This window comes from Micromys minutus, assembly GCF_963924665.1.
Source record: "Micromys minutus genome assembly, chromosome: 6".
In the NCBI taxonomy this organism is placed as follows: domain Eukaryota; kingdom Metazoa; phylum Chordata; class Mammalia; order Rodentia; family Muridae; genus Micromys; species Micromys minutus.
Window position 1 is genome coordinate 9,619,436 of NC_137975.1, and position 25,662 is coordinate 9,645,097.

Consider the following 25,662-nt stretch of genomic DNA (forward strand, 5'->3'; position numbering starts at 1 on the left):
AAGAAAAGCTCTTCACACAGAGCTTCTGCATGCTTCTTAATATTGCTTCTAAAGGAAGTAAGGAGGATTGGAGACATTTAGTTCTAGTCATTGAATCTGCCTTGGTACGTTTCTTCATAAAACTGGATTTTTGTCATTTTAAATCTGAAAGGCAAATGTGTCAATCTTAACTTTGAAGAAGAGTACACTTTTCTGAGATCATTTCTTCTTCCCCCCTTTTCTCCTGAGCGTCCTCCCACTCTCTGACCTTCCTCTCTCTTCCTCTTTCTTCTTCCCTGACTTCCTCATTTCCTCCATTTTTCTTTATTTCTTTTCATAATATGGAATCCTAGAACCTCCAGCTACTGTGAAGAGCTGGATTTTACTTTGTACCTCGGAGAGATTATATACTGACACTGTAGTCATGAATGAGCAATACTGCATGGTTTGTTTCAGACATATGTGTACCTTTGTTCTTTGGTAGGTAGTTTAAATCAAGTTCAGAATTAACTGGTGATGATTACATTGTTAGCCATATTTTTCTGATATCATTTTAAGAACTACTTAACAAGTTTGCCATATATACTTTTTGTGAATTAATTTTCTACTTTTTAAAATTTGTTCTTGGGACTAGAGAGATAAACCATGAAACATCAGCATGATACCCAGAATCCAAGCAAAAACTCAGATATAACCCCCCCCCCCAAAAAAAAAAGTTAGCTTGATGGAAGCACTTGTAAGTCCAGTTCTGGTCCGGAAATGAAACAGGTTCTGTGACTTGTCCTGTCTGCCTATTCAGAAAATGTCATTGTTAGTTTAATCTTTTTCAGAGATAATTTACTTTTAGTTTGTTGTAGAACCACTTAGGCAAAAGTTCAGAATGCTTGAATGGATATCGGGTCAGATACTCAGTGGATCCTCATGTATATCTATCTGGAAGTGGCATCAAATCAGCCCTGTCTGATGGTGCAAAGTGTGTCTGATGCTCTGAGGGCACTGTGCTTTCACTGTTCAAAGAAGGAGTGAGTAGAGAGGTGGCTTCCTGATGTTTTCCTTTCCGTTTGCTCTTGGCCAGTTCTGCTCTCTGCCTGTGGATGGTTATGTTCCTACACATTTTCTTTATTGTTTCATTTCTGGTTCTGGAGAAACACCCAGGTCTCTTCACCCACAATACAACCCTATAGAGATTAGAAGTAACTTACTCATAGCTTGTTTAGGCAAATGATTAGTGTAAGATGTTTTAAAAATATAGTTGGCTTGTAGTTTATATAGGTGAAGAAAATACAATGAAATTATACACCTAAGAGATCACAAAGAAGAGAGTAGAGGGTACTCCAAACCCATGACTGAAATTGGAAAATTGTAGATGTAATAGAATTATCTGGTATTATGTCAAAAAATAGCATAAACAAAGCTTTCTGGAAATGGATTCAACAATGTGGCTATGACATGACCTATAAAGAGGAAATACTCTAAGTTTAAATAGAAAATCACTCACTTCTGCACTGGGAAACATCTTTATACTATGTGTAAAAATATAAAGGAGCCTGAGGAGGTAGCATAGTTTGGAAAGTACATGGCAAATAAGGATGGGAACTTGAGTCTGATCTTAAGAACACCTGTAACATAAGCCAGGCATTACATGATTCACACTCATTCCAATGAAGAGTCAGTGAAGACAGGACAAGGCCTGGGCAAGATGGAGAGATTCAAGAAAATGACACTCAAAGTTCACATGTGGCCTCTGTTCACATGTGCTTATATATCATGCATATCCGTGAACATAGCTAAACCTATATATTCATGCACACACACACACACACACACACACACACACACACACACACACACATACACACACACACACACACACAAAACCAAAATGTAGCTCTGAGTTGTCTCTATATTTATCATCTGCAGAGTCTTACAAAAATTGTGCAAAGTTTAGACAAAGAAGCAGTTGCCAAGCAAGTCTTGGGAGGTCTTGTCTTTGGAAAGAATATAGGGAGGGCCTGAGAAATGAAGCCCAGGTTTTACTCCTATTTGTAGCTCACACTCAGAACCAAATCTTCAAAATGAGCTCTTTGTCTTCCTTATCTGTTCTGCAGCTTTATTACAGTTCTAAGTCCTGATATAATACAATGTATGTGATACATAGGGTTAATTGTCTTGCTATCTGTGTATGTAGCATTAAGACTTATTTTAAAAATACACCTCTATTATAAGATATTCAAAGATTTCAGAATATACAAAAAAGATAAGTACTCACTTCACTAGCACTTTGAATCTTCATGTATATCCCATGTGTGAAATATTTTTAATTTTATTGTTTGATAGTTTCATACATTTCTATAATGAATTTTCATAATTTTCTCTTGTTGTCCCTCATCCTCATGCTCCCCTGGTAGAGCAAATCTCAGAAATTCATCTTTCAGCTTCTCGGCTCCATTTCATCTGTGGCTACTGAATCTAACTCTAGTTGCTTCCCCAAGTGAGAGTGAGGGGCTATTTATTGGAGTATGGAAAAAGCAGAGACCTGAAGTTTGCCTCAGTTTTGAGAGTGGGTTGATGTGGTACTCATCTCTTCATGGAACAGCAGTTATATCCAAGGCTAAGGAAATATCACAGAAGAGGAATATGGAAAAATGCAAGTGCCAAAGAATGGGAAGTATGCAGGGGAAAAAATGTCGTCTAGACATAATATAGTAATTTCACTAATGGATTCACTGAACAAGAAATAACAGCCCCTGAAATTCTTGTGGAAGAGGGAAGTATCCTTGACATTCCACTCCACCATAAAAGACAATTGAAGTGTAACTATAGTTGGGGGATGATTGTCATTTCTAAATTTTTGCCACATCAAAATACTCCTGCAGATAATTGTTCGTTTTGTCTAATGTTCAGTTCTTACTAAATGTGATTCACATTAAGTGTATTTATTTTCAACGTACTTCTTCCAGAAACAAAAGCATTGCAAATCTTTTTCCTGGCTTCACTAAAGCATCATATAAGTTAAGACTTCCTGCCAACTTTAATGAATGCGCAGACCTACATATTCTGCTTTTATCATTACTGATTTTCGATCTCCCACAGTACGAATTTGACTTGTGAATGACGTTTTCTACTAACAAATAGTGCGGTAGCAAAACACCTGGAGTTCTGATTTGTATGGTTTCAGTTGCTTTACTCATTATGCTATTGACGAGAACTGCATCTTAGAATTCTTAGAGGATGAACTGTGACTGCTTAAGCAAAACAGCAGAGGAGACATTGATCCTTATGCAGAGTACAGAAGAGTCATTGCCCAGGGGAAATGACAATCCTCCCCGACAGCACTGAGATAATGAGCTGCTCATGTATTTATCACATACAGTTGCTCTTATTGTGTGTGTGTGTGTGTGTGTGTGTGTGTGTGTGTGTATGTCTGCTAGCAGTGTCATAGTCTGGATGCTATCTGTAATAAATTCCCAAATTTGTCTTATTATGGAACAGGATAATCAAATCCTACAGGTGTCATTTGTTAATTAAAGGATCAAATCATTCAAACTCATTGGGCCACAGATCATGATTTTCTTTTTAAAAAGAAGGAAAAGCAGTGGAAATTGTGGCTGAATTAGCAAATAATCTTCACATCTTTCAGATGTGGTATGCAGCCAATTTTGAAAAACTATGTGGTTATTTATATTATTTTTTCTGTAACTATACAAAGTCCTAAATAAATTATAAAAGACTTTGTTTGTTTCTATATTGTTTATGTTGATAAAAACAATAAGTAAGTATATATGTGAAATAAAAGGGTAAACACTAACAAAAAATGCAATGCCAGCATAATAAAATTTCCATCAACTATCAAATTCTGGATGGAGTAAGGAGATATTTCTGAAAACCCAAAATATCTCATAATGGAACTTCTGGTAACATTGTCATGCCATAAAAGGACCTGATGTTGAGCCTTGTGTGTGTAATGGAGGAGATTGTGGTCTCCCATAGCATCTGCCAAGGTGACCGAGGTGTGATCTTAGAAAATCAGTCTTGCAATGATTGCAAATTAGCAAACTGAAACTCAATCACTTGAATTGTGTTATGTGTGGAGAAAGCCTCTGTGAATGAAAATGGGAAGGTCAGCCAGAGACCAAGGAAGGGCAGCTCCAGAACTCAGGGCTGCTGTCATGCATACAGAAATTTGTATAGAAGGAGGTAACTACATGGAGATGAACCAGCCTCCAGCCAGGAGTTGCTGCTCTCTCTTAGTAATATATGAAAGCATTTTTACACACAGATATGCTAATATTTTGAAATCCATTCTTGAATTCACAACCTGGCCATACAATTTCATATCCAGTGCACTGAGATAAAAGGGTGTTAGAAGTTTCATTTTAGATGTGAAAACAGATATTGTCCAGCATACCCAGATGTAAATGTCTCTGTGGATAACATTAGTGTCAGACAGAGCACAAGAAGATTAAATGACAAAACCAATTATTTACATGGCACAAAAATGTGACTCAACATTTCTTAGCAGCAGATGACTCAGGTATATCTTTTCTCACTGTTATAAATAAGTTTTATTCAGCAATGTGGTTGTTAGCTTTTCACAGCAACTTTCTATAACCTTGAAGAATTGAGAATTGGAAAGAAAGTCTCAATTGAGGTTTTCATCAGATGGGACTTGTGTGGAATTGTCTCTGTTCTTAATTATCAGAAAACCCAGTTCACTGTGGAAAATACTACTACCTGGGCAGGTAAATAGGATAATTTTTATTGCTTAACGTTTCCATATAACAATTATTCCTGATAATGCTAATTAATCACAACACCAAATATGAAAATTTCTATGTCATTTTAAATAACTGTTTTATATTTAGCATCTATGTATCTGTTTCTACTATCTATCTATTGATCTATCTACCTGTCTGTCTGTCTGTCTATCTATCTATCTATCTATCTATCTATCTATCTATCTATATGTGTAATAAATATGGAAAAAGTAGCACATGTCACAACAGAGCACAATCTCAGGTTTCTTCACTGACAGTCTAGATTTTGTTTTTGCTCCACTGCAGGTATTTAAACTCTGCATTAAAATATCTACTTGTGAGAACTTTTGAACAACAAGATAAATTTATTTTCTTTGTGTATGAAACATGAATAAATGTGCTTTCTAGCTGAAGCAAAGTGTTAACATTTGAATAGATTCTAAATACAAGTATTCAAGTTACATATATTATGTTATGTATATTGTTTATTTTGAATAGGACTGTAGAGGAATGGTTCAGGTGGACATTTCATTTATTTATAACATAGATAAATTATTAAGTGTCTGTCTACAGATTTCATGAGCTCTATTCTAAATCTTAAAATTTAATTTTTCACATGTGGTATATAGCAACAACTCTTCAATTCAGGATCATAGCTGGATGCCTATGAATAAATTATCTTGTCTGAGGCCACAGAGTAGTTTAGAGACAAAGAAGAAAACTAAAATGTTGGATCGTCTCGTTTTGGGCATTTAACCCAGACTCGGGGCACAACAGCCAAAAAACTCATTTAATCCTCTGCAAGCTGCTAGTCATATGTGTACCCAGCATTCTAAGTGTCTCAGAAAAGATGTCACTCACTCACACTACACAGCTAAGAACTGTCTCAAACACATGAGGCGGTTACTTGGGAAAGCAAAACAGTGACTTGCTTCCTGCCCTTTCTATTTCCTGGTCCTAGGAACCTCCTCAGTATTTCCAAGACAGTTTCAACATTTGCAAATGGTCATAGAGGTACACATATATTATATGGGAATATTGTGTATACGAAGTTAGACCTGTCTCTAGCATATTTCTGTGTGGAACTATTTATATTGTCAGTGGCAACTGATTTATTTTAATAAAATATGTATTGTTATTTTTAAATTATTGGTTTGTTTATTTTTTGAAACTGACATCATGAATACTATATACTTGAGTAACTCCTACCCTTACACTACTTCTGATTCTTTGTGGTGTGTGTATATATGTGTGTGTGTGTGTGTGTGTGTGTGTGTGTGAGTGTGTGTGTGTGTGTGTGTGTGTGTGTGTGTGTGTGTTTGTGTGTGTGTTATAGGTATGCATATTTTATTTGTGTGTGCAGATACATGTGAACAGGCTAATTACATAACCCCACCAAAACAAAATGAACAAAAAACAAAAAAGCCCAAAAAAGCTGCTTACATAACAGTCTGCACATAGCTTCTGGGAACCTACCCCAAGTTGGTTCTGATTGGTAAAGGAAAGATATCAGCCGCTAATAGCTGAGGAGGACAGACAGAGGCAGGGTTTTTAGAGTTTACCAGGCTTGCAACAAGTCCTGTTGGGCAGCCCTCTGGGTCCAGAGCAGTCAAGATAGAACAGAGAATTTAGTAAGTAAGTAGTAACTTGGAATTATGGGTGGGAGGTAATAGAGGCTAGGCAGTAGCCCAGCTATTGTCCTGTCTGTCCAAAACATGTTATAGTATAAAGGCTTTGTGTGTGTGTGTGTATGTGTGAGGGGGGGGAGGGAGGGAGGGAGAGAGAGAGAGAGAGAGAGAGAGAGAGAGAGAGAGAGAGAGAGAGAGAGAGAGAGTGTGTCTTTTATTGGGGAACGCAAACCTGCCACCAGGATTTATTTTTCTAAATATTTAATTCAACAGTTAACTTTTGTGTCGTTCCTTGGGTATTATAGAGTACGTCTCATTATTTTTTTGAGCCAGGGTTTCTCTTAGGACTGAAGCTTACCAATTCAATGCTGTTGGTTGACCAACAGCTCCCAGAAATCTGTCTGACTCCACTTACCCAGGCCTATGACTAAAAGGAAGATCTATAAGGCAGGTTTGTTTCATACTGACAGAGATATTTGCATAACAACACAATACCAGGTTCTCAGTTCCAAATTTTATGTTCTGCCAAGTGGTTCCATTTTTACCTTGATTCCAAGGACAGCTTTAAAAGCGGAAGAAACACTGACTTCCTCTATTCTGTTTTTTTTTTTTTTTTCTATAAAAAAATAAAATAAAATTAGATAATTCCTTACTTGGATAATTAGCGAGAACAAAGCCAGAGCTATTAACCAGCAAGATCTTTGTAAAGAACAAAGCAAACAGCAACCAATTAACCATAGAGATTCATTTTAACAGGACTAGAAAGGTAATAAGGAACATTCAACCCTGATTCAAACCTGATGGCAGGTGGCTCAGCCAAGTCCTTGGAGTGAGTTTTTAAAGGCATTTGTGATGGCTGTTTTCAGGCTCTGTCCTCAGTTGTAAGATATTCTTTTATAGGAAAATGAAGTGATGTTTAATGTCACATTTATGCTGTAGTGAATATGCAGTTTCTCTAGACCACAATCAACACTGTGATATTTGTAAACTACCTGTGTTCCTGAAAGCACATTTAGGGAAGATAAAAAAATCCAATGGTGTTTGGATGCAGGCCATGGATTCTGTAATTGGTATTCCAATTATTCACACAGGCCAAAAATAAAAGACCTGTTATGCTCTTTCCAACCCTATCCAAACTGCATCTAATCTAAGTCCCTTTGCAAGAGAGGGATTTTAGCACAGAATCTCTGTACAATCTACATTTTAACCTTTTTTTGCCTCCCCCACCTCCCAAAATTTATGTTTTGCAGGGCAAACGATACTGGCTTATTTTCCTTGAAAGATCATTTACCTGTAACTCAGATAATTATAACGGATACCAACAGATCAAACTCTGAAGCTGCTTGGAGAATTGGCCCCTTACGTTGCTATGGTGACCGTGAGTACAACACCCCTCCCCCATTCTCTGAATTTTTTTTCCCTTATCCCTTTTCCCTTCAATACCCTCCCTGTCATGCAAATTACCCAGAAGCCCATTGTTTTTTTCATACCTTATTAAAAACAAACCAGCCACTTTTAAGGCTTTTCTGCTTTGCAGGGCACTTCTGGAACGCTGTCTCATTTTCTACTGAAGCTTCTTACCTCCACTTTTCTACCTTCCACGCGGAATTCAGTGCTGACATTTCTTTCTTTTTTAAAACCACCGCTTTATCTGGAGTTTTTCTAGAAAACCTTGGCATTAAAGACTTCCTCCGCCTTGAAATGAGCTGTAAGTGCCGTCATTAATGATTTCAAAGTCAGTGGTTCACGGACCAGAGTTTTAATTTTGAGTGTCAAGCTAATATTACTGTTTATCAGGAAAAGTATCACTGAAGCTGTCAAATTCATGGTAATGTGTGATGTGATGATGTTCTATCAGCCTTTGTCAGGGTTTCATCAGGATCTGTATATTGCAAAAGTAGCCAAGAATGTGCATACCTTCTGCAGGCTCCATTCTTATTAAGGCTCAAGTGTTTCTTAGCTGCCACACGCTAACATTACACTCTATGGGCAGCAGGGATGACTGCTCTTCACCACTCCCTTCATAGTCCCGATCCACTCTACTGCTATAGCCACGCTTCCGAAGTCCAAGTTTTATGAGCCAGGAAGACAGTTCAACCAGTAAAGGACTTTCATGGAAGCATGGAGACTGGACTTCAGTTCTCCAGAACCCAAGTAACATGGCTAGAAATGCACATGACAAAGGGAGCACAGAAAAGCAGAGCACTGCTGCTCATCTAACGGGATTGGGGAGTTCCAAGTGCAGATGTCCTCTTCCAAAACAAACAAACAAACAAATAGAGCCACAGAATCATTGAGGAACAACTTGAATATCAACCTCTAGTAGGCATGATGAAGTAACACAGATACACACAGACACTCACACATAGTCACACACTCAGACATAAGCACACTCTCAGACATCATCACCCATGTGCACACATGCATGCACACATGTACAAAGTACAGAAATTCATACACACACAGGCATGCACACAATTTCTTATCTCTCACCAATAGAAGAGTATAACTAGTGAGTGACAAGTCATGTCACTTCTAATTCTCCACCTCTTTCTCGCAGCAGCTGGTTTATATACATGAATACATGATTTATATCTTCATAGGAACCCTGACCCAATCTGTCACATTTGTGAAATAATGACCATGAAACCCAGTGAGGACTAAAGAAATATGGAAGGGAAGACATTCTCCATGGAGATACTGCATGTCACCATGCTAACAAAAATACATGAAATTACCAAAAGGAAAAAATACAATGATTAGTTCAGTTTTATGAAGATGGAAAAGTAATGTTTTATTCTGTTTCAGTAACAGTAACTTTAAAAGTCTCTCCATAGTTTTGTATTTCTGTGGAATTATCAATGACTCCATTAAAGTTGATTTTCTGTACTTGCTCATGTTCAGATGAGAATAAAATTGTATTAGCCTATTTATCTTCTATTACACTGAGAAGATTATCTTAATTTTATTCATGTTCAATAAGATCTGTTTTTATAAAAGCTTTTAGGTATTCAGGTATTGAAGAGGTGTAGGAAGAATTTTCAACAAATGAACAAGTTTGGTGAAGCACATTATTTTTATAATAGACACCAAAATTTTTCACAGTATCCAAAATGTCTGAGTAATAAAAACATCTTTCCTAAAAACATCTTAATGCAGAATGCAGCACAGATTTCTCTTTTGTTTGGTAGGAACTGAACTAAATTGCCAAGGGTTTGCAATAGCCTGAGTTCTTTTGACACTAGTGCTCACACCTATGTCTTTATACATTCAGATTACAGAGGGTAGTGGAAAATGTAGTCATGATGGGGAGAAACTGGTTTCTTACTCTTAAAGGCAATCCCACTCACGTGGTTTCTCACGGAGCCAGTGGAATGTGTGCTGTTACTCATACTAACTGTTCTCAGGACACACTGTGACAACGTGTGAAGTCATAAAATATATTTATGTAAGGGACACTTGCACTTCGTTAATAGTTAGCAGGGACTTTTCGGTATGTGGGTGTGTGCATGTGTGTATGTGTGTCTTTGGTAATGGAGGAATATCTCATCGACATTTCTTACAATTCCCAGTGAAGGATGATTATAAAACAATAAACGTGGACAGAGGGCTTGAGAGAAAACTCAGTGAAGTGCTTATTTTTCAAGCAAGAGAGTCTGAATTTCCCACCTCAGAATTCATGGGAAAATTAATTAAGCAGGTTTGGTTATAGGTGATTATAATCATAGTTCGGGGGAGACAGAGTCCTTTCAAAGTAGTGAAAAACTCTTCCTCACACTACAAGGTTGGGAGGATGCTGAAGTATGGCACCTTTGCTCTCCTCTGGCATCTCCATGAACATGCACAAACATAAATGAGCATCCAAGACATTTGTGTAACCAGCATATCCATAAATGGACACACAAACACACAAATAAGTAAACAAATGTAATGTTACACATATTTTCGCCTCTTTGCTGCTTATGGCTTCTTTGCACTGAATGGTCTCCATTACCTGTATCCTCCTGGCTTTTCCTCTGCTCTTGCCACAGCTGCTTGAGCTTGTCCTTCGGTATGCTACCCTATCCCCTTGTCTACCTGGATGTTTTCCAATAGTCTGAGTGAGCTGATTGACCAGATCACAGTGATGTGTCTGCTTGAATTACCCTTGAAAGCAAAGCAGCCATTTTCACCACAGATATTGGAAATCTGAGAGTTCAACAAAAAGAGACAAGTCCATTTGTAAGAGGTAATGGTGGAGATTTGTGAGTGTGCAGCACACGAATCAGCAGCTTAGTGTTTCTGTTGTGGTTTCAGACTGCATGCAGGAAAGAAAGTGTCTCTGCCTTACTTTTTATATTTCAATAACCCCAATTATATTAATGACAGAGGCTCTTGGGATTTTGGTGTAAAATAAATAATATTTATACCTAAGTTGACCAAACTCTGAAAAGCATGTTGAGCGCTAACCATTCCCTTATATGGACATAATAAATTTAATGCATACTTAATAAAAAATCAGGCCCTGCAGGCTATACATTCTCTAAACCCATAGTCAGTGCTACACTGTATTATCACAAGTTAATGTGCAATGATTGAATGTTAATTATAGATCAGTGTCCAATTTGTTTGTACTTGGTAGCAGTGCAGTGTTTCCTGTGTGCTATACATTTTTAAAGTACTCACATTAGTACTAAATTTTAAAATCACAAAACTATCATGTCATTGTTTAGTGTTTACTATCTTCTTACTGTCAAATGTCACTTACTGAGCACAAACACTTGGTTTTCTCCACTTCTAAGTGTAAGACCTAAGTCTGAGAATGTAATTCAGTAGTAGACTGAAGGATTGGCACACACAAGACCTGAAGTTCAGTCATCATCCATCAAAAATAATAAATATGTAAAGATAAAATCTAAAGATTATAAAGCCTTATAATTAATAAATCATTAATTATTATTGTTGTTACGACTGTTGTAAAGGAAAAAGCTCATACAATATGTCAAAATCATTATGTTTCTTAGCTAGTGACACAATCACATTCCTCACTGAAGCAGATGGACTTTTTAGAAAATATTTTTTTCTTACAACTTTATTTTAAACAAAACAGAAATACATGTACAGATTTTAAAGGCATTATGGCATAAAACTATATGAATATATTTTTATCAGTACTTGATTTTTTTAAAGGTTTGATAGTATCCATTGAAATATAACTAGTTACCATAAGCATAAAGTACATGTAAAACAAAATGTAGCATGGATATAGTCAAAGTTTTCTTGGTGTGTAAAGATTAAACATAATGATTTTTAAATTCCAAAAATTGCCACAAGGCTTATTTCTAGCTCTTTGATTATTAATGATTTAAGGTCTAGGTGTACCACACTCTGAGAGGGTACTATACACTTATTTTTTTTCCTAAGAAGTACTAGGCTTTCACTTTTTGACCTTTGTTTTTCTTGAACTTCATGTGGCTTGTGAGTTGTTTCTGGGGTATTCAGAGCGTTCTGGGGCTAGTATCCAACTATCAGTGACTGCATATTAAGTCTGTTCTTTTGTGACTGGGTTACCTCACTCAGGAAAATATTCTCTAGATGCATCCATTTTCCTAGGAATTTCATAAAGTCATTGTTTCTAATAGCTGAGTAGTACTCGATTGTGAAATATACCACAATTTTTGTATCCATTCATCTAATGAAGGACATCTGGGTTCTTTCCAGCTTCTGGCTATTATAAATAAGGCTTCTAAGAACCTGGTGGAGCAAGTGTCCTCATTGTATGTTGGAGCATCTTTGGGTTATATGCCCAAAACTGGAATTACTGTGTCTTCAGGTAGTACTATGTCCAATTTTCTGAGGAATTGCCAGACTGATTTTCAGAGTGGTTGTGCCACCTTACAACCCCACCAAGAGTGAAGGAGTGTTCCTCTTTTTCTACATAATAGCTAGCAAATGCTGTCATCTGAGTTTTTGATCTTAGCAATTCTGACTGGTGTGAGGTGAATTCTTAGGGTAGTTTTGATTTGCATTTCTCTGATGACTAGGAATGTCAAGCATTTTTTAGGTGCTTCTCAGCCATTTCCCATTCCCCAATTGAGAATTCTTTGTTTAGCTCTATATCCCATTTTTTTAAATAGGATTGTTTGATTCTCTGGAGTCTTGCATCTTGAGTTCTTTATATGTACTGGATATTAGATCCCTATCAGATGTAGGATTACTTATTTACATTTTAAATGTTGTGCCACTTCCAGGTTCCCACTGCAAGAGTTCTTCACCCCCTTCCTTTTGCCTCTGAGAGGGTGCTTCCCTACTCTCTTCTCCACCCTCCCAATCATACCTCACTACACCCTGCACAGCCCCATTCCCTGCGGCATCAAAATTTTATAGTATTAGGCAAATCCTCTCCATTTGAGGCCAGACAAAGTGGTCTTCTGCTACATAGGTGCTCAGGGAGATGGACAAGCCCATGTAGCTCTTTGGTGGCTTAGTCTCTGGGATCTTCCAGGGGTTCCGGTTATTTGATACTATTGGTCTTTCTATGGGGCTGCCTTCCCTTTCAGCTCCTTCAATTTTTCCTTACCTCTACCATAGGAGTTCTGACCTCAGACAATGGTTGGCCATATGAATCTGCATCTGTCTCATTCAGCCATTTATAAAGCCTCCAAGAGGACAGCCATGATAGGTTTTTGTCTACAAGCAAACATGGCATAGTGTCAGGGTTTGGTACCCACCCATAGGATGAATCCCAAGTTAAGACAATTACTGGGTGGCCTTTCCTTCAATCTCTGCTCATTTTTGCCCCTGAATTTTTATTAGACAGGAACAGTTTTGGGGACCACTACAGGTGGTTTCTTCAGTTATATTTCTTCACTATTTGGCATTTTGGCTAAAGTCATCCCTATTGAGTCCTGGGAGCCGCTCACATTCCGGGTCTCTGGAGCTTTTTAGAAATTTTTCCCTCCCTCCCCGCACAGCTGTATATTTCCATTTATTGTTCATTGTCCAGCCAGTCTGAGCTTCTCTCCTGTCTCCCTTGTAATATCTGACCCTGCCAGATTAATCCCCTTCCTCCCATTTCTCCCACCCAGATTCCTCCCTCACAGATGAACTTTTTATGCTAAAGTGTTCATAACAAGAAATCATGCACACTAGTTATTTAGAAATAAAAAGTTAACAGATTTAGTATATCAGAATAGATACAGTTCCATCTGCAGAGTACTCTGCTTCATTATCCAAAAACAAAACAAAACAAAACAAAAACCAGTGAAAGAGCAAACAAACAAACAAACAAAAACTCACTTTCCAAGCTTGATGTCTTGATTGTTAAACAGAGACAAGGATGTTTCTGTAAGACTTCCAATCTGCTTCATTCTGGGTTCCTTCCAAATAAAGCTTTTTTTTTTTTCCTTTAATTTGTTGTTTGCAGTCTATGAAAAAGAAGACAGCTGCTATGTTCTTAGGTCTGAGTCAATGTGCTCCTAATTGTATTGGAGTAGGGGGATTAGTGATTCCACTAGTAAACTCACATTGACTATGAAGAGAGAAATAGATCTCTCTCTCTCTCTCTCTCTCTCTCTCTCTCTCTCTCTCTCTCTCTCTCTCTCTCTCTCTCTCTCTCTCCCTCTCCCTCTCCCTCTCCCTCTCCCTCTCCCTCTCCCTCCTCTTCCCTCTCCCTCCCTCTCCCTCTCCCTCTCCTACCCCCTCTCTCTCTCATTTTTAGTGTTTGTGTCTGTGTGTGTCTGTGTGTGTGTATGTGTTGTAGCCCCAATGATTATTTGGTTTACATTCTCAGAAAAACAACCTAGCTTTTCTGACACACAGACTTTCATCAGCCGGTCCAGCCTGGTTACAAGTGTGCTTGAGAGATTATATCATCAAAATAGCCTAGACTGTTGAATCTAATGAATATGTAAACTCTGGCCCCCCAAGTACTAAATTGTATCTTTTTTCACATATTCATTGTTTATTTATATGCCACATAATTAATAACTCTCAGATGTCGGTGTGATGAATTTAGCTATAGTCATAATAGAACTCATTTTATCTGGCAAATATAATGATGAGAATCCTCTGATTGGTCCAACTTGCAGATAAAGAAGATAGTATGCTTAGCAATTTTTCTTCTTGTGGAAAAATGCTTGAGAGAAGCAACTTAAGGGGAAAAAAAGGTTCCTCTTGGCTCAGAGCTTAAGTATATAATTCTTAATGAGAGAAGGTATGGTGCCAAGATTTGAAGACAAATAATCACACTGCATCTACAGTCAGGGCACAGAGAGAAGTGAACAATGGTGCTCAATCATTTGTCTAGTGTTTATTTAGCTGAGATTATCTCAACCCCTAAAAAATGATATACTTTATATTTAGAGATGTCTTCTAAGTGCTGCTAAGATAATCTTAAAACCTCGCATGAACATGCCTATATGTCAGCATGGGGATATCAGATCATGTCAAGGTGGCAATTAAGATTGAATATCACAATGAGTATGAAGGGTGTACAGCAACATTGTATCAAACCGTGTTTTGAAATGTAAGAATCAAAACAAATACTGGCTTTTCAACAGACCACATTTCTAAAGAAGCTAAGCAATGTTTTATTGCTTTCATATTTCTCAGTCAATAAATGTGTTTATAGAAGATCAAAGAAATTAACTGGTCATACTACTCTCCTTTTTCAGCTGTGTATTGAACAATGAGTGTATCAGTACACAGCTATTCTCATCACTGCCCTGGGATAGAAGTTGAGAGTGAAAGAAAATAAGTCCTCTACATGAAGCTTTGAGTTATGCAGTGAGAAGCACAATAGAGAATAGGTTCTGAAGGGTTGTCTCTGGGCTCCAGTGATGCACTCCTAGTATAGAGGAAAGGAAGAGCATTACAAGGACCTGTCCTAAACTTCTCCTCTCCATGAAGTCCTTGTCAGTCATTCCATTGAGGTTTCTACAGACTCTTCCTTTGACAGTCTTTTTAAAAGAGTAACAAGCTCATTTTATTTCATTCATTTCTGAACACCTTGGGAATTAAGTCTGTCTTAAAGAATACCATCCAAAATCCCCTTGAATAATAAAGGAGGAAATCATAAGAAAATGCCTCCATGAGACAAAATAAAAAGTTAATGAAAATATGCTAACGTCACTGGGTTCCGACTTCCTATTCAGTCCCATGATACTACACTCTGTGGCCTGCCTCAGTGGTTTATGGTACCATTTATTTGCTCTTATATCATATAATAATCTTATTATGTATCCAGTTATCTCTATTACATATTCTAGATATGAATGCCACACACACACACACACACACACACACACACACACATATATATAAACTATATGAGATTTGAAATTGATGACATAAGTTAAAAATATTAGCTCTAGAACATATTACTAGGATTTCAATATAAGTTCTTCCAGATACTATCACAACCTGCTTATACCTGTGTTTAGTTCCCTCACTAATGAATGTACCATGTTTAAATAAATACAGTGATGGAAAATGCTTTGCAATGAGTCTGGCTTGTGTGACATATTTAATAATTACTTATTTCATGTCTATTATTATTTCACTGATACTCTTCCATGTCCAGGAGAAATGATTTAAATAATTTTGTTTGTTGACAGTTACTTGAATAAAGATAGTTGGTGATACAACCCTTTAAAAAGGTTTTAGAAGATGCTAGCACCCATGTTTAAAAATAAATAGCAGCTAAAGAAAAAAAGCCCAAGACCTGTCCCTTTCGAGGGGTACAATTTTGGTTTTTCTAGAGTTATGTTTATTCAAACACAGAGTTGAAGCTGAGCCAGTAGTAACCTTTCTCTACAGATTACAAACCCCAGAGTGTGCTATACTCAACCACAGTGCTAGTACCTAGGTCTGTCAGAAGGAAAAATACCTCTACAGCAGTAGTTTTCAACCTTCCTAATGTGGTGACCTTTTAATACATTTACTCATGATATGGGAAATCCTAACCATAAAATTATTTTAGTTTTTACTTTGTACCTGTAATTTTGTTATTGTTATGAATCAGAATGTAAGTATCTGATATGTAGGAAAACTATGTGACCCTTGAAAAAGTTTCATTCTACTTCAAGAGGGCCTTGACCCACAGGTTGAGAACCAATTTACTTTCTACGACATATATATACATACATACATACATACATGCATGTATACATACATACCAAGTCATCTTTCAGTACATGTTTAATTTAGAGATGAGCAGATTTTCAAAGTGGAACTAGTGATCTGAATTAGGAATGGAAACTGAGGCTAGAGACAGAGTCATCAGCTAACAATAATTGCTGTTCTTGCAGTGCACCTCTGTTCAGCTTTCAGCATCAACATGGTGATTACAGCCATGATAATGCCACTTGCAGGGAATCTATTACCCTCTTTTGCCTCCTGTAAATAACAGATATGTGTGTAGTATGTAGGTATACGTATAGGTAAATGACTTATACAACTACAAAATAAATAACATTTAAAACAATTAAAAGCAGGGCTGGGAGGAAGGCTTAGTTGACAAGTGATTCTGTTAGAAGCATTAAAACCTGAGTTTGACCATGGGAGTACACACTGAAAACTCAAGTGTGGTGACATGTGCTTATAATCCTACTATGGAGAGACGGAGACAGAATGATCCCTAGACTTGGTGGACAACAAGCCTAGCCTCATCTGTAAGCCCCAGGGCAATGCAAGACTCTGCTTCAGTAAAATAAAGTCATGGAACCTGAGTAAGGACATCTAAGGTTGACTTTTAACCTCAACATGCATGCATAAATATATGCATATCACACACACAAATACACAGATATATGTACATATGTATAGGAAGATAGAAAGAATAAATAATAGAAAAATGACTCAAGAACTTCCAGTGTTTACCATGCTGTCTGCTTCTTACAATTATATTCTTTCAATGCATGACTTTTAAAACTAAAATCATTTACCATAACATTAGGAAATCACATGTTACAAAAATGATGCAATAATCATTTATAAGTACTTACCTCATTCTGGGGATAGTTTGAAGAATTTCATCAAGATCAGCATCCAGTTAACGTCATGATTGGGTATAATTTTATGTCTGCTTAGCAGATAAGAAAACTAAAGTATGATATAAGAACTTTTTCGGGAAAGAGTGGCTCTATAGTCTGTGTTGACGACCCCCGTTTGCTATTGTTATTGCTTGCAGGCACCGACTTATTGTTTATCTTAAAGGTCAGAACTCACAAGACAGTAAAACTGTCTGTCTTAAGTTACCTGGAGCTTGTGTGATTGAGTTTCCCTTACAGGAACAGTTTTCTGATAAGATTTACAGCCTTGGGGGACATGGTCTCAGGTAGAATTTGTACTTGGAGATCTCTGATGCAGGGTCTAATACAAATCCACTTCCTGTACTAGAATAAGGAAAGAAGAAAATCATAAAGTGCTAAGGATAATAGGTGTGATAGCTGAAGGCTCCAGTTACTCACTAGTCTGCTTTTCCCTCAGTCTCAGTTTATAGTTAACTGCTTTCATTCACTGTGCTTAGAAAATCCTTGCATGATACTAGGTAGTCATGAGAATGACCTGTTAAGAAGCTGTGCCTTTACAGGCAGATATCATTACTATTTGGGATATATTTGTTCTGAGTTCTTTCTCCTGGATAAGTGAAGACCATTTCACGTTTCTCTGGGTTGTTCTAAGGCCGTATGTGTGAAAAGCTGTTCTTTATGCTTTACATAAAGTCACTTCTAGCTCTCGCCATTAATCTCTATGGCTACTACAACAACCACCATTATAATAAACACTATTACTGTCACCGTCAGTACCACCTCTACCTGCTTTGCTAGGCCCATCAGGACAGTCACCGTGATTATTATCACTACCTCTATTACTGCCAACATCAGTACTATTACCATGAGTACTATCCCCCTTGCCATCCATCCCCACCACTATTTTATTGGTCGCTTGTCTTACTGCTGAAGGAAAGTACCCGGCAAGAGCAAGCTGGAGAAGGAAGATCTTATTATTGTGAATCATAGATTCGGGGTACAGTTCAACACAGTGGGGGTGCATGATGATAGGAACTTGAGGTAGCAGGTTGATTGGCCTATGATGTCAGTTAGCTAAAGGTGAGGAATACTACTGCTCAACACATTATTTTTCATGTTCACTTCAGGAGTCAAGCCCAGAGAATGGCATTGCTCAAATTCAGGTGGTCTTCTCACCTCAATTTTCCTCAATCTAGATAAACCCTCACTATATATCATGGCATATGGTACTATTGTCCTAAAAATATGTCTCTTCTTTTCAGGTAGAGATGATTCGTGTAGGCCATGTGTACAGTAAGATACAAGTAAAACCAGAATAGACCAAGTAAAGCCATAGCTTCAACAGAGATTTGGACAGAGCGTGTCCTAGGTACCTGCTGTGTTGTTCTATTAGGAACAGGTGAGGTGGGGAGGCCAAAGCATGTAAACTCTTAGTCTTTAGAGTTTGACACTACTGGTCCAGTGCTGCAGGGGATCAGAAATATCCTCGCAATATTGATAGAAATATATAACTACTTTCAGTAAACATTCTGGGTATGCTTGTGCCTGCAACACACTGACAATGGCCTTCGTCCTTCTTTCTTGTCTGGCTGCAGCTCCTTCTGAGGTCACATTTGCCATTGATGTTGGGAATGGCCCCATCGAGCTCCTCGTCCAGTCTCCTTATCCTCTGAATGACAATCAATGGCATTACATCCAAGCTGAGACAAATCTCAAGGAGACCTCACTGAAGGTGGACAACCTTCCCCCGAGTATGAGGGAGACCTCAGAGGAAGGCCATGTCCGACATCAGCTGAATAGCCAGTTGTTTGTAGGTAGGAAACAGAATAGATCATATTTTATGCCAAATACCTACAAGATTGCTTTGTGATGATTCCTAGTCACCTAAAACTAAGACAAAATTAATATATGGTGTTATTTTTCCCCATAAGTTTAATTTGATAAATTGTTTTATTCTAGTTTTATGCTCATCTCAATATATTTGTGATACTCTCTCAAAAATTTAGGGGCATTTTCAGACAATAGTACCATTCCTCATTCTGTTGTTTGTTTTCAAATATATATGAATTTTTATGTTTTGGACCATTGTAATAAAACTTTCTACTTTAGGTACACAGATGTGTTTTAGTTATCATCTAGTTTATTTGTTTCTGTATATATATATGTATATATATACACATACACACACATACACACACACACAGACACGGATATGCAAACGTGTATGTATGTTATGCTGATGATACAGAGCTTCTTAAAATTATCCAACATTTAGGCTAGTACAGACATTCCTTCAAGCTGTAAAAATAAAATAATGATAGGTAAAAATAAAACTAGTTCACTAAAGGGGCATGAGCATTTTGGGAGGGAAAATAACACAGGTTTTTTTTTTTTTTAATGACTTTACATTGAGAAGACATTTTTACTAAAGAATTCACCTGAGCCACCCTTTCCTCATTTATAAACCAGTTGTCTAAGCTACACACATGAAAATGTGCAATAAATTTTGTATTTGCCACCTCTGCGAAGAGAAAAATGACACTAGCAAAATATATTTAGAGTCATTCAAATCCATAAATAGGAGTGACCACAGAGGAAGGGAAACAGAGCTGAGTGTTAGACTCTGTAAAACCTCCCCAATTTATTGCACATACACTCCAGAAAAGAAATAATGAGGTTTTTTTTTGGGGGGGGGATCAGCTTGTATGTACCATTGATTTATCCTGTGGATAAAGGAGACTCCTCACTGAAATAGAAACAGAGAAGCCAGTTCAAGTGAGGTTTGGAATCTTGGCTTACATTCTTATTAGAATTGGAAATAATCTCAAATTTTGTCAGTATTTCAAAGTAAGAGACTCCCTTTGTGCCTCAGGAATGTTCTTTGTTATTCTTTGGATTCATGCAATAAACTTCACATATGCTTTTACAAGTCTGGGAACCAGGTGTCATAGTTACTTTTTTGTTTCCATGTTAAGACACCATAATCAATAGAATGCTTAATTTGTGATCTTAGTTATGGAGAGTTAGAGTCCATGAACTCCAAAGCAACAGCTAAGAGTTTATATTTTGATACGTAAGCATTAGTCATAGAGAGCTAACTGACTTTTAGAACATCAGAGCCCATCTTAAGTAATATACCTTTTCAAAAAAAATCACACCTAACTTTTCAAACAGTTCCACCAAAAGGAGAAGTGGAGCCACTGTGCAAATTTAAGCTTAACGAGGATGTTGTCACCACAGCTGGGACAGATTAAGGAAGGTGTATTTCTACAATCATGCCATTTCTAACCATCTACACTGCTCATCATTTTTCATATCACCAATTACTCTACTGCCCTTTCAACTCTTAGATCTCTCTACCTTGTGTGTGTATGTGTTCATGTTTGGGAATGTAGATGTACATGTGAGTGCATATGATAATGTGCACATTACAGCATATAGAACAGTCCTTAGACACTTCCAAATTGTATAAGACAGTGCTTCTCCTTGGCATGTCATTTTATCATGTAGTTTAGGTTACCTGGCCTGTGGACTTCTAGACACCTGCCTGCTTCACAGATTAAAAACTGGTGTTGTAAACTGAAATTCAATAAAGTTTTAGTATAAGGTATTAAAGAAGAATAATCTTTGGAAAAGACACCAGATAGACACAGAAAATAATGGATTTGTGACTTTTGCTCTCAGATTTACTCCTGTTCCTCCTCTCCCCAACTCTTTTCTATCCCCTCTCTTTCCTTTTTCATTTATTAGTATGTTTGGCAGAAATCAAGGATCTCTCCCCACTCTTCAGTCTCCACTCATCTATAATATGATCTTGAGCTCAAGGATTGGACAATAATTAGCTGCTTTCTAAAGCCAGAATGGGCCTCTGCCTCTTCTGGGATCTCCCACAATTCTCAGCACTGCACACACACAGGCTAATGGGACTGAACTGTGCCTGCTCTGTCTTAGCACAGTACCCTCTCACACCGAGGAAGAGCTGGGTTTTCTCTGTGACCAATGAGAAAGTTTCAATTTGCTCAGTGCTTGATGGAGAGTACTGAAGCCTCTTCTGACTTGCTCCAGGTGTTTCCTGAGCTGAGAGTCAGATTACAACCCAAGTCTAAGTGTAAGTTTGGAAATCTTATCTGCCAAATAAAACTTTATTAATAACCTCTAGGACCAAACAGCAGATGATGCATAATATACCTACTGATCCTTGGCAGTAGGTGAAGACACAGGGCAAGGCCCAGAGGACAGCAGTAACTGAACCAGCACTGCTTTCTATGCTGAACAATGAGCTTCACTATAAATACATAGAAGAGTAGGAAGAATAGCTTAGACTTAAGCCATTTGGTCCTCAATATAGCAAATGTGTGACATGGAGTTGAACCTCAACAGCCATCATTCCCTCTTCTGGTGTCTAGTCTTGTACTACATAAGAAAATGAAAATCTGTTGTAGTTTTGTCATTGTGGTCAATTTTTTCTCTTAAAATTTCCATAAGTGATAATCTGACTCTATCTCTTTCATTTCAGATGAAAGACAGTATAGGACATGTAAAAACCCATATTTTATTTATGTGCAGAGACCATGGTTGTGCAAAGATTTATTCTCGAACATTTTTAGAAGAGCTGTTTCCCTCTCAGTCTCTCCCCCTCTCACAACTATTTTTTCTTGAAACAGGTCTCATGTATCCCAAGCTGGCCTTGAATATGCTATGTAGCCAAAGATGACCTTCAAGGTCTGATCTCGAGTGCTGAGATTCTTGATGTGCACTGCCATTAATCACTTATTCAGTGGTACTAGGAATTGAACTCAGGGCTTCTTGCATGTTATGCAAGCAGTCTACCAACTAAACCATATCTCTGGCCTGACCTTTAGTTTGAGGATTCTTTTTTTTTTTTTATTAACTTCCTTTCTCTTACTGGGAAGATAAAGAAAAGCTTGGCTGAGCTGACAGTAGCACCACAGCTAAGTGTTACCACAAAGATGCTCCTCTCACACAATAAGATGGCAGGTGCGATGAAATTACCCTTTGAATAAGAGAAAATAGCCTCAAGACCACAAAACCCTTATAGGCCCATAAATGAGGGAGATGAGCTTGTAGGTCCAACAAATAAAAAGGAAGCATTGTATTATTACAGATTTCAAAAGAGACAAGGTTAAGTCTTATACCAAATACCCCACTCTACATGCTAGACATCATCAGCTTCTAGCTTGAACTTAAGTCTCTTAATCTCTTGGCAGTAGTGATAGGACAGCCCGTGTTTGCAGGTACAAAGGAAAGAGGAAGAGCTGTGACCACAGTAACCTCTTTCATCCTGCCCAGAGTGAGAGTCCATAGCAGGATGTAGCCTGATTTATGGGAAAGGCTGCAGCTAGAGATTCTGTGATCCATGCACTCCACCTATGTAAAACAGCTATGATAGCTTTCACGTTTTCTCTCTTATTTTTCTCCACTAGGAGGGACATCATCAAGACAGAAAGGCTTTCTTGGATGCATTCGTTCTTTACACTTGAATGGGCATAAAGTAGACCTGGAAGAGAGGGCAAAGGTCACATCTGGAGTTAGACCTGGTTGTCCAGGACACTGCAGCAGCTATGGAAGCAACTGCCACAATGGGGGCAGGTGTGTGGAGAAACAAAGTGGTTACTCCTGTGACTGCACCAACTCACCATATGAGGGACCTTTCTGCCAGAAAGGTAAGGGGCATGCCACCACCGTATGTGGTCACATAGAATTCAAATATGATGCAACCTTAATACGGTAATTAGGGCCAATAATTCTGTTACCATAGGCAATCCACGTGCATATATTGCTCCACCACTCTTACGCCATGTTTAAACCAACAGCACCATGCCTTCGGGCAATCCAACTCAGGCAGTGCAGTACCCACATGCCATGGTCAAACAACTGTTCTCCATGCCCATACTTTGTGCTATTGTATAGCATCCCTGTGTTTAGACTCTGCCTAGCTCATCGACATACTCACATCCAAGCCTTGATTTTCTATGCTTACTGCCTTGGTTGGCTCAGTTGTAATGAGTAATAACTGAAAATGGGTACAGCATCCAGGTTGAAGGATCAGGTACAGACTAACAGTGGATCATCTACTTATGCTTAGTAATATACTAACATTTCTAATTCCAGTACCTCAGTTCAAAAATGTATGAAAGGACCAAAGGTTTTGAGTGCAAAAATAGTATAAAACACTTACACCATCCTTCTTCGAATAAATATGTCAATGATAAAAATAATTAAAAGTTTGTCTACTATAACCTTTATAGATTTTTAAATACTTCTTTTATTCACAGTATAGAAAATATTCAACACCAACATTTAATAATAAAATGAAGTATTTTAATTGCTACATGGCTTAGCAACTCTATATAGCTCTTACCAATTCGTTAAGCTACTCTCATTTATGGTGTGTGTCTATGTTTTTCCTCTCTCTCTCTCTCTCTCTCTCTCTCTCTCTCTCTCTCTCTCTCTCTCTCTCTCTCTGTCTCTCTCTCTCTTTCTCTGTATGTGTGTGTGTGTGTGTGTGTGTGTGTGTGTGTGTGTGTGTTTGTCCATGCACACACATCTTCCTATGTATGAGGAATATGTATCTGTGTGCAGCCATAGGACAAAATGGGCATATATTTCTCAGGTAGCATCTACCCTGTATTTTGAGTAAATGTCACTGACTTGTCCACACTCTCCAGTGGACCAGTCTGGGTGGAGAGCAAGCTAGAGATGCAGGAGACTCTGCCTCTCTAGCATGGACATTGCAACCACCACTATATGAGTTATTATTTTAGCCCAAGTTTTGATGATTATACTATACACAGTTCAACAACATTGTCTTTTTGTTAGCCTTAAAAGACATTTCAAGCTCCTCTTCCACAAAATGGTAGTTTATTTAGTCTAACTTAATCTCAAAGATAAAATAAATGAATAAATAAATGAATGAATGAATAAATAAATAAATAAATAAATAAATAATTCCCAGTGTTTTCCTTGAAGGGTCTTTTAATTTAACTTCTTTCTTTATTCATGCTGATATTCCCTTTAATCATTTGGGATTACTTTCTTCTTACTGCCAGAAATCATTAAATAAGAACTCCTTGAGTAAAGAAAATACCAGAACAATCTTTGGGATCATGAGTAGTAAACAATGTAACAGAACTTAGAATGAATAAAACAGGATTCTGCTCAATTGCTCTTCACTGAAGATAAAACGTGAAACTTTTTATATTGCATTATTTATTTTGAGGGTAGAATACAAATACCATAACACACAGGTGGAGGTTAGTGGGAAATGTGGGAATTGAACTTTCCATTCTGCTATGTGGGTCCATGGACCAAACTCAGTATCTGGGTCTGATGAGAAGAACTTTTCATCATAGCACTTGCAGTTGCTTACACATAAAGTAGAAAAAAAAATAATGTAATCAGTATTCCATACTGATTTTGGAGGGGTTGAAGAGGCTCCAGCTCTACCTGACAATCTACTGGCTGTTGATGATTATTAGTTGAGAAAGAGTCAGTTACTTTTGGGTATGGCCACTGATATTGTGTGAGACTTTGGTCCAGGGTGGGTGCCAGAGGAAACACTCAGAAATCACTGCTCAGGGACAGGAGTGGCTCCAGCCATCTCCACTGCTGGTTTTGGCTAGGGGCACGGGTTCAGGTGAAAGGGAGAAGCATCATCAGAGAAGGAAAAACTCATTTCGCTGCTTCAACTGCTGGTTCTACCCCATGGCTATGCAAAGTGGCCTGATTTCTCCAAAAACTAGGAAGTGTCTGCCTTCTTACCTTCAGTTACCAGAACTGCACTCATCTCCACTGAGAACCAGGGTACTTTTCACTGCCCGCCAACTGCTCCACAGATATGGTGCTCATTTCCTCAGGATGGCCACACATGGGTGGAAGTAAAGTCAACTTTATCTGGGCTCAGTGAATGATGAATAAATTAGTCAATAAATAATGTGATGTTAGGAGGGAATCAATGTAGAGAGGTGTGAAAAAGTTGGATGGGGTATGAACAAAATGCATTTTATGTGTGTCATAGTTTGCTTTCTGCTTCTATGACACATGCCAAAACCAAAAGCTACTCAGGAAGGAAAGAGTTTATTTGACTTACAGGTCACAGTACATCATCTGAGGAAGGCAATTTAGGAACTCAAGGCAGAAACTCAGAGGCAGGAGGTGAAGTAAAGTCTATGCAAGAATGTTGCTTATTAGCTTGTTCCTTCTGGATTGCAGTGCCCATTTTCTTGTACATCACAGGGCACTTTTCCTAGGGATTGCACTGCCTAC

The 25,662-nt window shown here is 37.9% G+C and overlaps 1 protein-coding gene across 1 annotated transcript in view; it reads left to right on the forward strand.

Moving 5' to 3' along the window:
• The window catches only part of LOC308421694 (contactin-associated protein like 5-1-like), a gene marked incomplete at both ends in the record, with an annotated part of 497,826 nt that overhangs the window by 344,765 nt on the left and 127,399 nt on the right, over nt 1-25,662 (forward strand). Inside the window, 4 exons of the mRNA XM_080918133.1 lie at nt 7,615-7,742; nt 7,902-8,072; nt 18,972-19,190; nt 22,821-23,060. Coding sequence (XP_080774259.1) covers nt 7,615-7,742; nt 7,902-8,072; nt 18,972-19,190; nt 22,821-23,060 — 758 coding nt within the window. The remainder of the gene's footprint in view (nt 1-7,614; nt 7,743-7,901; nt 8,073-18,971; nt 19,191-22,820; nt 23,061-25,662) is intronic.